The sequence below is a fragment of the Antechinus flavipes genome, chromosome 1 (assembly GCF_016432865.1).
Source record: "Antechinus flavipes isolate AdamAnt ecotype Samford, QLD, Australia chromosome 1, AdamAnt_v2, whole genome shotgun sequence".
Classification (NCBI taxonomy): Eukaryota; Metazoa; Chordata; class Mammalia; order Dasyuromorphia; family Dasyuridae; genus Antechinus; species Antechinus flavipes.
In genome coordinates, this window is record NC_067398.1 from 665681068 (window position 1) to 665697694 (window position 16627).

A 16627-nucleotide genomic window follows, 5' to 3' on the forward strand; every position below is an offset into this window, starting at 1 on the left:
TACTTTAGGATAGCTCTCTAAGGACCAAGCAGCAAGAAAACATTAAGAAGCGTCAATCAAATCATTATAATTCAACTTCCTAATACTCAAGAGGACAATGGAAGAAACACTAAGTATGAAAAAGAAGTTTCTATTCTATGAAGTGTAGAGCTACAGTAACCTGAGTCATTCACATATTTGGGTTGGCCCAAAGACCTAGTTACTGGGATACTGGTTGTGGAATCAGAGGCCTTAATTTGAATCCTGGCTCTTTAAGATAGAAGGCAAATGTGCAGCATGATAAATGTGTACGTATGTTTAGAGGAGTTACACATGTTTAACCTGTGTTGGATTGCATGCTGTCTGGAGAGGAAGTGGGGAGGGAGGAAGAAAAATGTGGAGCATGGTTACTTCATTCCTCAGACTATGAGCCTATGAACTTTTTTTACACATGATCCTTCCCTGAAACCCAGAGCACAATCAATAGCTAGCAGCAATTCTCAAGATCAAATTCAAAGCTTAAAAAAGTCACAGAAGGAAATCTCAATTCCCCCTTCCCCCCCAACATAAGCATAAGTACATACCTTGCCAGTTGGCTGCACTGGTCCCATAAGCACCTTAAAGGAAGTGGGGGGGAAAAATACACAAAACCTTTGTTTTCAGAGTGGATATCAAAAAATACATTTTACAGAACAATTACACATATCCATTTTATTTTCACATAAGAAATGGTGGAAACATCATCCAAGTCCAGGTTACAACAAGATCCTAATTAGCAATGGCATTTCTGAGCAAAAAAGATTATCATCATGTCACCTGGTGACATGACATGAGAAAAGGTACATAGAAATTTTAAGTAAATTTCTCATAAAACCAGCATGAAGAGCCAAAACATGAAATGAACCATGGCCACTTTTCAACAAAGGAAAAAAATAGAGTAGCTGCTGACAACAGTAATTATTGTTTTTATTTTTGAAGAGGGATGGAAAAAAGAAAGTACTTTCCTAACTTGAGAAAGAACATAAAAAGCACTGAAGACATTTTAGGCACAATAGATACTTCATGAAACATTACCATATCAAACTCAAGTTACCAAAAATTATTCATGGAAAAAGTGAGAAAGTTACCAATACTGTAAATAATACATAGCATACTATTCAAGAAAATGAAGCTATCTTTATTCTCCCCAAGAGAAGCGATATCGTGTGAAAAATTAAAAACAAGTTATTGCAACAGATGGCACTAGGAATATATGTCATTCCTCTGGAGAAAAAAAATAATCTTCTAACAGGCAGAAGTTATATTTGCTAAGCATCTGACTAAACAATTAGATGATTTCCAGATCAAAAGTATATCTGTCAATTTTTTTTTTTTTAAATTAAGCATCTCAACAAAGCAGAAAAACTCACCCTGAGTGTTAGCAGTTCCAGTGCTCCATGCCCCATAACCTAAAAGAAAGAGACAAAGTTATGGACCTTTTGTCTGACTGAGAAAAAGCAAACTCCTCTTAGGAATACAATGTCTAAAAATGGTAAAAATCTAAAATATCATTTTTTATTGGCTTATGTTATGAGATGCTAACTCCTGAATTATGCAACAATATTTAATCTTTCCTTGTTAATCCTTTAACTACTGCACTGGGAAAAAGTAGGTCAGAAAATTTAGCCAAGAATTAATTCATGTGACATGGTCCAAATGAAAAGGAAAGGAGAAAGCAGAGCTGTGGGCTCAAAATCTGAATCAGATGGCTCCAATACTGATTTGCTTAGTAGCCCTGGCAAACCAAGTTTCCATCTCTGGGTCAATGCTTCTTCAATTCGGCAAAGAAACTAAAGGGAGTAATGTTTACCAGGATACAATTGGAGAGGAAGCTAGGTAGACAAGAAGGCCTGTCTAAGTAGGCCACTGCACCAAGATCTATCTCAAGGTGATGAAGGCCTGAGGAGATGTGGGAGGAGGGAGAGGAGAGGCCAGGGTGCACAGATGGGCAACAAGAATACCAAACTTAATTTTCCCCCCTTTTAATTTTTTTTATTAAAGTTCTCCTTTAAATCCTCATCATCACATACAGATTATAATCTTTTAAGTTAATGGCAAGTCTTGAGGGATTGGACGACTCAGTGAAGTATCAAAATCATACATCTTTCAAAATATTCAAGTAACAATCACATTTCTAAAGAAATTCTTAATCTTAACTCCATAGCAATAATGGAAATGGACCTCAAATCTCAACAATACAAACACTTCTATCACAAACATACCCACCCAGTTAGTGTTCTCTGACTAAAGAAACAACCTATATTACTGTGAGCAATCTAAGATCAGGTACCAGCTATATCAGGTGAGCTGCTAAAACCCTAAAACCCTAAAACCCTTTTGTCATTAAATGACAAAAGTAATACAAACACATCCAAAAGAGGATGGATATGAGGAACAGAACTGGAAGGGCAATCAAATAGCACTTCCTCATTTTATAGAAGAGAAAACTGAGGCTCAGAGAAGTGAAATTCAATAAACATTAAGTGCTCACTATGTACTAAGCACTGTACTAAGTGCTAGGGATACAATTAATAAAAATAAAGTCCATGAACTCAAGGAGCTTACAAACTAATGGGGGTAATTAACTCACACAGGAGAGAGGGAGTGTAGCCAGAAGGAACATCTTGTTTCATAGAGTTGAAACTAAGTAAGGCAGCAGAGACCGAGTAGAGTTGGAAAGATAGATCAGGTTCTACCCTCTAAAAAGAAAGGAATTAGAAGGAATTTGGTACTTAGCCCTTTAATTAGAGGGCAGAGAAGGCTGAGGGAGATAGATTCTGTCACGGTTGGAGTTAGCAATATGGTGATGAGACTAGATTATGGGCAGATAATAAAGCATTAGATAAAGGGCAGGATTTAGAGTCAGAAAAACTCATATTCCAGAGTTCCAATCAGGCCTCAACATTTATTAGCTGTGTGACCCTGTTTGTCTCAGTTTCCTCCTTTGTAAAATGGGGGGGCTGGAGAAGGAAATGGCAAACCACTCCAGTATCTTTGCCAAGAAAACCCCAAGTGGAGACATGAAGATGTGATTGAAACAGCTACTACCTTCTTCCATTCACAGATGAAGAAACAGGCTCACTTCCTCAAGGGCATGAAGGTAAATAAATCAGAAATGGGATTTGAACTGGGGCTCTTACTCCAAAGTGTTGTTTTCACTGTAACATCAATTCAGGGCATCAGTTCCTGCCTCGTTGGCATCACAATGAATGGCATATAAAGAAAAGACATTTCGGGAGGTTGTGTTGCACTTCCCATCATTCAAGGAGTGTAAACTAGTAGAAGGACCAGAGGCTAGAAGGGATTCCAGAGGTAATCTAAGTCCAACCTCTTATTTTTGGATAAGGAAATTAAAACCCAAGAAAGTTAGGTAATTTAACCAAAATTATTTTTAAAGTAAATGTCAAAGACAGGATTTGAATCCAGTTCCTCTGATCTAAGGGCCTACCATTTGTTCCAGCTAAAAGAGTATGCCTCAAGAGAAGAGAAATGGGTAAATTTGGCTGGTCTCCAAAATACCAACATATGACTTTAGAGAAATGAAATCACTTTAGCAGTGGTAGAGTTGTAAAATGCAAAATGCATGTCATGTGTATAGAGAACTCTCACACAAATGAAATAAAAGGTAATGCAAAGTGCAAAAGTCCCCTGAATATTAAGAACCAAAGATACAACTGGTGTAATTAGTAGTTAGCTTGCTAAGGGTTACTACTCTCTTTTGGCCCAAAGGAGAAGAGATTATTTAGGATTATGAAGTTTCTGCTAAAAAAAAATTAATAATAATACAAATACCTTTGGAAAGATTTTATAATAAACATGATACAATTTGACAATGTTTGATATTAAAAAAAAAGTTATCATAACTTTCCTCCTACCCATTAGATAAGAGCTGCTCAACTAAAAGCACAAGACTGAATTAGGAGTCTGAAGCACTTCGTGGGAGAGTTTAGACCTAGAAAGGTGGGCCATAGTAAGAAGAAGTTTAAGGAAGCAAGACATCATGAATAGGACTCAGAAATCTTGAAATCATGTCAAAAGAGAAGTGACAGAGGAATAATATCAAGCTGTGCATTTCAAAATTCTAGTTGAAGTCATTTGTTTCTGATTCTAGAAAAAGAAAAGAAAAATCCTTTTCTCTCCCTCTTTTCTTCAACTCAGGGCTCTGAGCAATCTACAATTGCTATGAGTGTAGGCAAGTCTTGGCATACAGACCAATTCTGAAGGAATGATCCAACCACAGAAATAGCTACTACTCCATAAGATAATACCCTCTCCTATTTACTATTATCAGACTTCCTATCAGGGTTCAAGAGGAAGAACTCCATGACTGGGTTGCTATCAATACTATATGAGCCACCTACCTCAAAGATTACACTGGATTCCATGAGTTCAACTTGCAAACTAAACAGCATCTTTAACATTATTTCTAAAGGACAAAACATTACTAGCATATATTACTAGTTCCAAATAAACCATCATTTTTAACAACAATGATAATGGGAACTGCCTGTACCTGCCTCTCCATAGCAGGGCCTTTTATCAGACTGAACTCTTATGAGATTACATCACCCCTGACGTAAAAGAACACTATGGTCTATCTCCCACAGTAATAGAATCACAGAATGTCCAAATTGAAAGGGACCAGTGAGTCTACAATTCAAAATATAAAGGGGGAAAAAAAATCCTTCTTTTTTCAGATCTCAAAAGTGAGCATCCAACCTTTACTTAAAGACCTACAATGATGGAAACCTAACTATCTCTTCAGAAAAGAATGTCCTAACTGCTAGGAAAATTTTCCGTATATTGAGTGCCTAAATTTGAAATATCGAACTCCTGTCCAATTCTGATACATAGCAGAACCAATTAACAGCCCTTCCTTGAAGCCTGAACTATCATGTCTTTCCAAATCTTCTCTATGCCAACTTCTTTTTATATGGCACGTGTTCATCTCCTTAAGCATTCTGGTTGGCAAACTCTTTACTCTCCAGGCTATCTGAGTCTCCTTAAATGTGAGGCCCAGAAATCAACATAATACATAAATATTCTGATACAATTAAGTTACAGTAAACCCTCATCACCTGTCATCTGGGGTACTGCGACTCTCTAATCAGGCTCTTCATCCAATATTTCCCTTTTAAAATTCCTCTTCTCAAGAGCTGACACATTAATTGTCCTAAACATTGTCATGTTTAAAAATGTCACTCCCCTGTTCAAAAAAACTTAAGCCTATCTACATACTTAAAAAAAAAAATTGGCATTGAAAATCTTACAATTTGGCTCCAGCCTCTATTTCTTTGCTGTCTGATTACACATTATTTCTCCTTTATGAAGCTCTATCCTCCTAATAGTAATTAAGAGACAATTATGATCACCTTAGTGTTGGAATCCTTACTAACTGCTAAGTAATTAGAGTTGATCTAATCTTACAAGAAGTTGTTTTGGCCAGAACCTGAAACAAGGTACTAAGTAGAACTAATCAAGACAAGGCTTGTGTTCCCACCTTTACTCAAGGGAGTCCACACCTTAAAGCTCTTTGGGCCAGAGAGCACTATGGGAGAAAACCCATAATCCCATTCTCTCAGAAGGTTCACATATAAGGCGAGACAGCCATTCCAGAATACATTTTTTCCTCTTGGCTGGCTGATCGCGCTGGACTCGAAAGGAACGACTCTGTTGCAGAGAACACTTTGACGGATTTCAGTGGAGCTACGCCAGAAGCCCTCTCTCCGCGGCAAGTTGGTAGCTGGGCTCCCCAGAAGGAGATAAGAGAGACCTTCCATCTCTGTCTTGGTTGGAGGCAGAAGAAAGCAGAGGCAGAGGCTGAAGGACAGAACCTTTGGATTTGGAGACATCCGAAGGGCTCTAAGCCTCTAAACCGGCTGTGCCCTTGAGAAGAACTAACTCCAACATTTGAACTCTAACACCTTAGGAAGAAATAATGAGAGTGACAGCTTTGTGGGTGACGAGATGAGGACATAAGATGTGGTACAAGCAGATTTGACAAGGCTTGGCAACTAATATAGTACTTGAGAGAAGGATAAAGCACAAGGACATAAAATTGGGGTATCTGCAGTAGGGATGGTGGGTCTTCTCAGCAGAAACAGATGTTTGAAAGAGGGATGGGTTTCAGGAAAAACATAGTAAATTATGTTTTAGACATGTGCAGGAACTTGACAACATATGTCCAACCAGAATTCAGGAGATATGTTGAATGAATATTTGAATATAGAGGCTGGTGAGCTCTGTAAGAAAGAAGATAAAGTAAAGGTAGACCTAGGACAAAGTTCTGAGTTAACTCATGTTAAGAGGTTGGGGATGAATCCCGATTCAAGAAAAGGAGACAAAGAATGGTGAGACAAGAAGAGATCATGGTACAAAAATTATAGGAGAAGAAAACACTGCAAAACTGATAGAGAAATCAAGGAAGTTGAGGCCAGAGATGTTATTCATCTTAGAGCAGTTTTAGTTGAGTGGTGGGGCTGGAAGCCAAATTGAAGAAGTTTGAAAATTAAATGGGAGGTAAGCAAATCGAATTCGGAAAAATTGGGTAACCTTTAATAGGAGTCTCTTTGTGAAAGGGAAAAGAGAAATAAAATAATAGTGTGAAGAGATGACAAGGTCCAGTAAAGAGTACTATATAGCATAGGACTGCTTGCTATCTAGGGGAGGGGGTGGAAGGAGAGAGGGGAAAAATCAGAACAGAAGTGAGTGCAAGGGATAATGTTGTAAAAAAAAAAAAAAAAAATTACCCTGGCATGGATTCTGTCAATATAAAGTTATTATAAAATAAAAAAAATATATATATATACATACACACACACATACATATATATGCATATACATACATATATATATATAAGAGAGTACTATATATGTAAGGATAAGGAAAAAAATACATATATATATATATATATAAATAAAAGAGTACTATATATGTAAGGATAAGGATGGGAGAGACTAGACCAAAAGAAAGGAAACCATTAGATGGATTAAAGAATAGGAATAATCAAATGCTCAATTTCTTGAAGATGAGATTGAGAGTATAAAATTCTTCCTTAGAAGTCTGGAATAAGGAATGGAAGTACTGAACAAAGACTAGAGGGAGCTCCCCAGGAAGATAAAATAAATTTTCTAGGTGGCAGATGAACTCAATTTTCTAAATTAGGGCAAAAATGTAGATGTCCATTAACTATGAATAGTTAAACAAGTTTAATGTAATGTTGTATTATTAATGTTGTTAGAAATGATGACTAGGATGAACATAGAGATGCATGAGAAAATGTATATGAATTGCTACAAACTCCAGGACGTTTCTCAGTAGATAAGACCACTCTAACTCAATTTTTTACCTTCCACTTCATCCTATCCTTCATTATGAACTACATAGAACCAAGAAAATAACACACAATGACTACAATTATGAAAATGCAAAGATCAACTACTAAAAAAAAAAAAAAAGAAAAGAAAAAAAAAAGAAAAGAAAAGCGAAGTTGAATGTTGTGAAATTTATGATGATCAAGGCTTGGTGCCAAGAGAAGACATTTTTTTCAATAGTATTTGATTTTTCCAAATACACTTAAAGATAGATTTCAACAGTCATAAACATTCAACATTTCAACATTCATCAAAAGTAAAATCTTGTGTTCCAAATTTTTTCTCTCCTTCCCTTACCTCCTCCCCCCTTCCCCACGATAGCAAGCAATCTGATATAAGCTACACATATACGATACTTTTAAACATATTTCCATATTTGTTATGTTGCACATGAAAAATCAGACCAAAAGGAGAAAAAAAAAAACCTACTAGAAAGAAAAAAAAGCTGAAAATGTTTCAATCTACATTCAATCTTCATAGATCTCTCTTTGGATGTGGATGGCATTTTCTATCCCAAGTCTTTTGAAATTTTCTTGGATCACCACAATGCTGAGAAGAGCTATATTATAGTATTGTAGTAACACTACTGCACCACAATTTTATATCCTTTTGGATATAGTTCCAAATTGCTCTCTAGAAAGGATGGATCATTTCACAACTCCACCAACTATGCATTATGTCCTAGGTTAGCATTTTTACCCACTAATATTTACAACTATTTTTTTTCCTGTTAACTTAACCCACTGAATAGGTGTGAAGTAATACCACTGGATTTTCTTAATTTGCTTATTAAGAGAAGACATTTTTCTCCTTTTTGAAACACTACATAATCAGGCTTTTTTATATGTAAGTATAGTTTGTTGAACCGTTTTTCCTCTTTTAAAAAATTCTTGGTTCTCTGGAAGGGAAAAAGGAAAAAATACTATAGGAAATGTAGATGATATCAGAAGAAGAGAGGGATAAAAATGTAAATTTAAAAAACTCAGTAAGACAGAGCAATACAAACAAAAGCCCTGATCAGGGAATAAATGGATTGCTCTGCAGTGGTGATGGCTCAGCTGATATTAGATGATAAAAATGAGTAGTGGGCACAATCTTCAGGTGACTTCAGTAGCAGACAAAAATGGGGAAAAGGCAGGAGGTAGGGTTACTCCAGAGGTGGAGTCTGATAAAAGATTTAAGTGGAAGATTTTATCTAATTTAGTTAGCTAACTAAATATAGAAACTTCAAGAACAGAGAAGTGGCCTTGGAGTTAGGTTGGAATCTGTCTCTTGAAACTCAGGAATGTAAGTCTGGCCAAGTCTATTAAGATTAACCTCTTAAGAGAAAAAACAGAGGTGTCCAATGACATTAAAATGTAACTCACTCGTGTTTAACAAAATAAATAAAAATACAACATAGAAAGTGTTCATTTGTAGTTTTCCAAGTCAACATGCATCCCAAAGAGATCAATTTCGATTAGAATTTGACAACATTGCACCAGGCAATTCTCTAAGATTTGGTTGGTTACTGACCAAACTGACCAAATGACAAAATGACATCACTGTTAGAAGTGAATCACAGTGTGTCTGACTGGGTGAGCAGAATAATCTGATGCCACAAGTCAGAGACGCATAGTCCTTATGAACATTTGGGGTGACTTCTCCAACTTTACTCATCTTGTATTTCTTCCAATTTCAGAGTTCAAAATCACAATTTTATGAAGCAGTGAGATGTAGGGTATAATTATCTCACTAGGGGATGAAGATATAAGTCATAGGAACTGAGGAATGTGATGAATGAAGAGACTAGTTATTCAAGGCGACATACCGAGTATGAGAGTACAGGATGTGGATGGATTTTTAAAAGTACAGTACAAGTATTAACGGAAAAAGAACTAAGAAAAGACATGATAATAGCCTACAGGGTTAGATGACACCTGCAACAAAGATTGGGTCACTGTGATACATATAAAGGAATGTTGCTGAGTGATGGTGAAAGGAATAAGGAAGCAAGAAGTATATTTGCTACTCCTTCAAGACCATAAGAGAAAGAATATACAGTTTTGAAAAGAATTGCCAGGCACTGACCCATACTTAACACCATATACCAAGATAAGGTCAAAATAAGTTCATGACATAGGCATAAAGAATGAGATTATAAATAAATAAGAACAACATAGGATAGTTTACCTCTCAGACCTGTGGAAGAGGAAGGAATTTATGACCTAAGAAGAACTAGAGATCATTATTGATCACAAAATAGAAAATGTTGATTTTATCAAATTGAAGTTTTTGCACAAACAAAACTAATGCAGACAAGATTAGAAGGGAAGCAATAAACTGGGAAAACATTTTTACAGTCAAAAGTTCTGATAAAGGCCTCATTTCCAAAATATAGAGAGAATTGACTCTAACTTATAAGATATCAAGCCATTCTCCAATTGATAAATGGTCAAATGATATGAACAGACAATTCTCAGACGAAGAAATTGAAACGATTTCTAGCCATATGAAAAGATGCTCCAAGTCATTATTAATCAGAGAAATGAAAATTAAGACAACTCTGAGATACCATTACACACCTGTCAGATTGGCTAGAATGACAGGAAAAGATAATACTGAATGTTGGAGGGGATGTGGGAAAACTGGGACACTGATACATTGTTGGTGGAATTGTGAATATATCTAGCCATTCTGGAGAGCGATTTGCAACTATGCTTAAAAAGTTATCAAACTGTGCATATCCTTTGATCCAGCAGTGTTACTATTGGGCTTATATCCCAAAGAAATCTTAAAGAAGGGAAAGGGACCTGTATGTGCAAGAATGTTTGTGGCAGCCCTCTTTGTAGTGGCCAGAAACTGGAAACTGAGTGGATGCCCATCAATTGGAGAATAACTGAATAAATTGTGGTATATGAATATTATAGGATATTATTGTTCTGTAAGAAATGACCAGCAGGATGATTTCAGAAAGGCCTGGAGAGATTTAGAGGAACTGATGCTGAGTGAAATGAGCAGGACCAGAAGATCATTATATACTTCAACAACAATACTGTATGATGATCAATTCTGATGGACCTGGCCATCTTCAGCAATGAAATGAACCAAATCAGTTCCAATAGGGCAGGAATGAACTGAACCAGCTACACCCAGTGAAAGAACTCTGGAAGATGAATAAGAACCATTACAAAGAATTCCCAATCCCTATATTTTTGCCCACCTGCATTTTTGATTTTCTTCACAGGCTAATTGTACAATATTTCAGTCGATTCTTTTTGTACATCAAAATGACGGTTTGGACATGTTTACTTATTTTGTATTTAATTTATACTTTAACATATTTAACATGTATTGGTCATCCTGCCATCTAGGGGAAGGGGTGGGGGAAAGGAAGGGGAAAATTGGAATGAAAGGTTTGGCAATTGTCAATGCTGTAAAATTACCCATGCATATAACTTGTAAATAAGAAGCTATTAAAAATAAAATAAAATAAAAAAACCTCAGATAGATTAAAATACTTGGAAGTCTACTTACCAAGACACATAGGAACTGCATTAACACAACTGCAAAACACTGATTATACAAATAGAGATCTATCATTCATTGCTCACAGGTAAGCCAAACCAATAAAATAAAAATGATAACACTACCTAAATTAATTTACTTATTCAGTGCCATACCAATCAAACTATCAAGGAATTACTTTATAGAGCTAGAAAAAACAATAACTCATCTAGAAGAACAAAAAGTTTCTCTATAAATATGAAGGAAAAAAAGTGAAAAGGAAGACTAATAGTACTAAGTCTCAAAATACATTACAAAGCCATAATCATCAAAATAATTCAATACTGGGTAAAAGAGAGGTTGATTGGTGGAAAAGATTGGGTACACAATATACAGAAGAAATAAACGCAGTGCCATAGATCCCAAGTATGGAAACAAGAACTCATTCAACAAAAACTGTTGGGAAAACTGGAAAGCAGTATCACAAAAAGTAGGTCTATACCAACATCTCACATTATATACTAAGACAAGTTCCAAATAGACACAGAATTTAGGCATAATGGGTGACATTATAAACAAATCAGAGGAACATGGAAGAAATAAATGCTTGACCAAAAGACTGAGGTTCATAGGAGAAAAAAAGTTTTCATTTTTACTTCCATTGCTTTTCCTCCTACACAGGAACTGTTGGAGAAAAATCACATAATTATACTGTGACTACAAATTTATTATACAACTTAAACTGGACTCTCACTACAAGGCAATCCTTTTACATCCCTCTACTCACTACACAGCATCCCATTTCCAATAGTAGCTCTTCCAAAACATTTCATCCCTCCCTAAACTTTCCATGATTTCCCTTACACTTAATTAAGAATCTTATCTCTTTTACTGAAAAAATGAGTCCATTCATCAAGTACTCCCTCTATTCTCTTCCCCATCTCACCAATATGCCTTCTAACATTCTCTTCCATCACTCTCCTCACATGAAGAGGTAGCCCTTCTTCACAAGATAACCTCCTTCTATAAGCATAAGGAATCCCATCTAATTTGGTCATCTCCAGCACATTGCCCCTTTTTTTTCACCAACTGTTCAATCTACCTGTTTCCCTACACATACACATTCCCTCCATCCTCAGAAAACATAACAAAAACAAAACTTTACTTGATCATCCCGGAAAACCACCATCCTTTATTTCTCCTCCTTTCTGTGGCTAAACTCCTGGAGAAAGCTCTCTACAATGAATGCTTTTAATTTTTTTCCTTTCAATCTTAATTCTCAATCATAGGGTTTTCAATCTTATCATTCAACCAAAACTGCTCTCTCAAATGCAAATTAAGATAACTCTTTTGAGATACTACAACATTTTTCAGATTGGCTAAGATGACAGGAAAAGATAATGAACAATGTTGATGGGGATGTGGGAAAACTGACACTGATACATTGTTGGTGGAGTTGTGAACAGATCCAGACATTCTGGAGAGCAATTTGGAATTATGCTCAAAAAAATCATCAAAATGTACATACCCCTTAATCGAGCAGTGTTTCTACAAGGCTTATATCCCAAAGAGATCTTAAAGAAGGGAAAGGAACCCACATGTGCAAAAATGTTTGTGGCAGCCCTTTTTTGTAGTGGCAAGAAACTGGAAACTGACTTAGTAAGTTATGGTATATGAATGTTATGGAATATTATTCTATAAGAAACGATCAGGAAGATGATTTTATAGAGACTTACATGAACTGATGCTAAGTGAAATGAGCAGAACCAGGAGATCATTGTACACAGCAACAAGATTATATGATGATCAATTGATGGATGTGACTCTTTCCAACAATGAGATGATTGGTCAGTTTCAATGATCTCATGATGAAGAGAACCATCTACACCCAGAGAGAGGACTGTGGATCATAGCATAAGATTGTTACTCTTGTTCGTTTGTTTTGTTTTCTCATTTATTTTCTTTCCTTTTTGATCTGATCATTCTTGTGCAGTAAGATAATTATATAAATGTTTGCATATAATGGATTTAACATACATTCTTTTTATTTCTTAAATTCTATTTATTTTTTTATTATAGCTTTTTATATACAAAGCATATGCATGAGTAATTTTTCAGCCATGACCCTTGCAAAACCTTTTGTTCCAACTTTTCCCCTTCTTCCCCCCACCACTGCCCTAGATGGCAGTTAGACCAATACATGTTAAAATTATTATAAAATATATGTTAAATACAATATATGAATACATTTTTATACAGTTGTTTTGCAGCACAAGAAAGATTGGATTGAGAAAGAGGGTAAAAATAATCTGAGAAGAAAAAACAAAAATGCAAGCAAACAATAACAGAAAGAGTGGAAATGTTATGTTGTGTATCACACTCACTTCCCAGTGTTCTTTTTCTGAGTGTAGCTAGTTCTGTTCATTACAAATCAATTGGAACTGGTATGGATCCTCTCATTATTCAAGAGAGTCACCTCCATCAGAACTGATCATCATATAGTATTGTTGTTTTACATACATTTTAACATGTATTATATATTGGATTACTTGCCATTTAGGGGAGAGGAGGTGGGGGGGAAAGGGACAATTTGGAACACAAAGATATGCAAGGATCAATATTGAAAAATTATCTCTGCATGTTTTGAAAATAAAGAGTTTACATTAAAAAAAAAAAAAAAAAAACCCTACTTTCTCCAAAGCATCTCTTCTTAACCTCTCCACATCCTTAAACATTATCCATCACGCTCTTTTCCTTGATAACACTCTAGGTTTCATGACACTCCTTTATCTTGGTTCTCTTGTCAGATAACATTCTTCTTCAGTCTCCTTAACAGGATCTTCCACCAGGTCATACTGGCATAACTGGCTAATAGAACCACCACAAGGTTCTATCATGGCTTTTCTTCCCTACTCTTTACTTAATAATCTTATCAACTCTGATAGATTTAAAATCCATTCTGTGTAACTACAGCTTTGTTACTGCTTAGAAACTATTTACCCACATCCAACCTATCAATTCCATCCTTTGATTGAATCAATCAATAATCAATCAATAAACATTTATTCAAACAACAAACATTTACTAAGGACCCACTAAGGGGAAATACTATGCCTTAGTACATTTGATGGACGGTACAGAGGCAAAAAACAGTTCTCAAGGACTTTATGAATGGAGAAAACAAGCAAGCAAATATGACAAAGCAAAGTATATATAAAGGATAAAATATAATTAACAAGGAAGATACAAGAATTAAGAGGGGTTGGGTAAGCCTTCTGATAAAAGATGGGATTTCAGTTAGGATAATTGACTGACTTGAAGGGCGAAACTCAGTAGGCTGTATTGAGGAGGGAGAACATTCATTCCAAAGACAGGAAAATCAGAAAATTTGCCTGGAGCTAAGATGAAATGTCTTGTTTGTGTAACAGCCCGGGGGGAGGGGGGGGGGGGGGAGTGTCAGAGACTAAGGTATAAAACGCTTAGGAAGGTAAGAGGAGGCTAGGTTTTAAAGAGCTTTGAATGCCAAACAGTGGATTTTACATTTGATTCTGAAGGTAATGCAAAATTTTCAAATGGTTATACACATTTCTTCTGAAGAGCACACCTATACTGTACTTTATTCCAATAATAAGACCTATCCCATCAGTTCATAATGATACTTATAAAACCAAATTTATCTTTTTGCATTATTAACTCATTTATCTTGTTTAGTATTGTTTATATTTGCATACAAATTTCTAAGCCATTGGTTTGTACAGAACCAAGAGGCAGAAAATGACTTTCAAAGTTATCTAGTCTACAAGTATCAAACACACCCCTTATGGGGGCAAGAATCAGATTTAAATTAATTGAAAAATATTTAGCAAAATAATTAAAATACAATAGAGTATAAATAACATCGATGTGTGGTTTTCTAAATCAATATGTAGCCTGGAGGGATCCTTATATATTGAGTGCTCTCATTTCTATGAGTTTGACACCAGTGATCTAATCCAACTTCTTCATTTTCAGCTCAGAAGTTAATGTTGCTCAAAGTTACATAGGTGGCAAGCTACAAAACTGAAATTTAAATATCACTGACTTCCAAACCTGTACTCTTTATGTTAAAACTTTATGTCTTGAAGATAAGGATTACATTGTTGATCTCTTTTTCAATTAATTACTTGTCCTCTCAATATTTATGTATTTCAAAGAGGCATCATACCATGATAGAAAGGGAGTTAACTATAAGACTTGAATTCAAGACTTAGCTGGCTACAATATTGGCTTTAAGTTGTTTCTCCCCAACTAAACTTCAAAAAAATCTTTTCAAAGTACAACTGAAATACCACCTACTTCAAGAAATTTTTATAACTCACTCAGTTAGCCTCCCCATATCTTCGGAGCAAACCATTTGGTATTTGTATAATACATCCTCAGACGTTTCTAAACTGTGACCCTGTACAAGTCTATCTGCCCCAGTAAGCTCATTTGCAAAATGAAACTAGACAATCTATACTTCCACTAATCTAAATCTATGCCAAGACGCTTGGATTAAGGCTGGCATTCAAACTCCTCCTTAACCTCTCCTCAATCTACTCTTTTTTTCCTTACACTTACAGACATCCTCCTCATTCCAATCCCGGCAATTTCCTTTCTGACTTAATATATCATGTGCCTTCTCACTTTTCATCACAGCTCCCACTCCTTCAACCCCAATACTGGAGAGAAGACTCATCTTTTGGAACAGAATACAAAAACTATGTAATATCTGACAGGATAGGAGGCGGGGTTCAAATAAATCCCTTTATCTCTGGACCACATTTTCCTCAAGAAAAATGGGGAAAACAATAGCACCTACCTTGAGAGCGTGGGGCGGGGTAGTGGGGGAATGGAGATGAAAAACTGAGACAAAACGTAAAGGGCTTTACGAATCTTTAAGCAAGATTACATATCTATTTAAAATAAACGGTCGCAGACATTTAACTGTGGTGTCACCTTGGACAAGTCCCTTAACTGCTATCTGCCAAAGGGCTTTGGGGATCTCCAGGGACTCCCGTTGACACCCAAAGCACGCGGAAGACGACACGTGAAGGGGGCGGAGTCGGCCTCGGGGGAGGGGTCCTCGGCAGCCGCCATTTTGTGTCGCCTCTAGAAAGGGGAAGCGTCCATTTGAACCCTCGGCGAGAGCAAAGGAAAGGGCCCCTTTGGCCGCTAGGCATCACCATTTGGAACTAGCTCCTCAGTTACCCCGCGGCACATCCCTTTCACTTCCCCGTCGCTCAGCCCTCAGGCAGTAAGGCCTGCCCAGGGAAGGCTCCTGAACGTAGAGCCGGCCAATCCACTGCGAGGTCCGGCGGAAAGACGGCCGTCCCCACCAATCAGAAAGCCGATTAGCACCCCCCCCCCATGCCCGAAGCATAAATTTTCCTTAATGCTGACATAACGCCGACCCCGACTGCCTGCCTTCCCTCTGCGCTCAGACGACCCTTTGGGTGCCCCGCATTTCTGTCCGCCAGAGCGCTGGAAGAACAGAACCCGGGCTATCGCCGCAAACTCCCGCCTGTTGGACCCACCTCCGTATCCCGTCTCCATGTCGAGTCTACGGCCAGCCAAGAAGAGTTCCTCTTCCTCGACAGCATCAATGCGCATGCGCCAATCCAGCCCTTCCTAGCCGCCTTTCCCTCCTCCCCCACCGAAAGCCTATTGGTTGTCCCACGCACCGCCTCCTCCTTCCCCAGACCCAAATGCCACTGGTTGTCTCATGGCG

At 36.9% G+C, this 16627-nt stretch overlaps 1 protein-coding gene across 2 annotated transcripts in view; it reads right to left on the reverse strand.

The window, feature by feature from the left end:
* Window positions 1–16540, reverse strand: part of AKAP8 (A-kinase anchoring protein 8) — a 54676-nt gene extending 38136 nt beyond the window's left edge. The window contains exons 1-3 of one of the 2 annotated variants that reach the window (XM_051972038.1): window positions 16434–16540; window positions 1389–1427; window positions 564–596 (exon numbers count right to left, since the gene is read on the reverse strand). In XM_051972038.1, coding sequence (XP_051827998.1) covers window positions 564–596; window positions 1389–1427; window positions 16434–16509 — 148 coding nt within the window. In that variant the 5' untranslated portion in view covers window positions 16510–16540. The remainder of the gene's footprint in view (window positions 1–563; window positions 597–1388; window positions 1428–16433) is intronic. The other variant, XM_051972039.1, reaches the window with a different exon arrangement.
* Window positions 16541–16627: the final 87 nt, after the last annotated feature.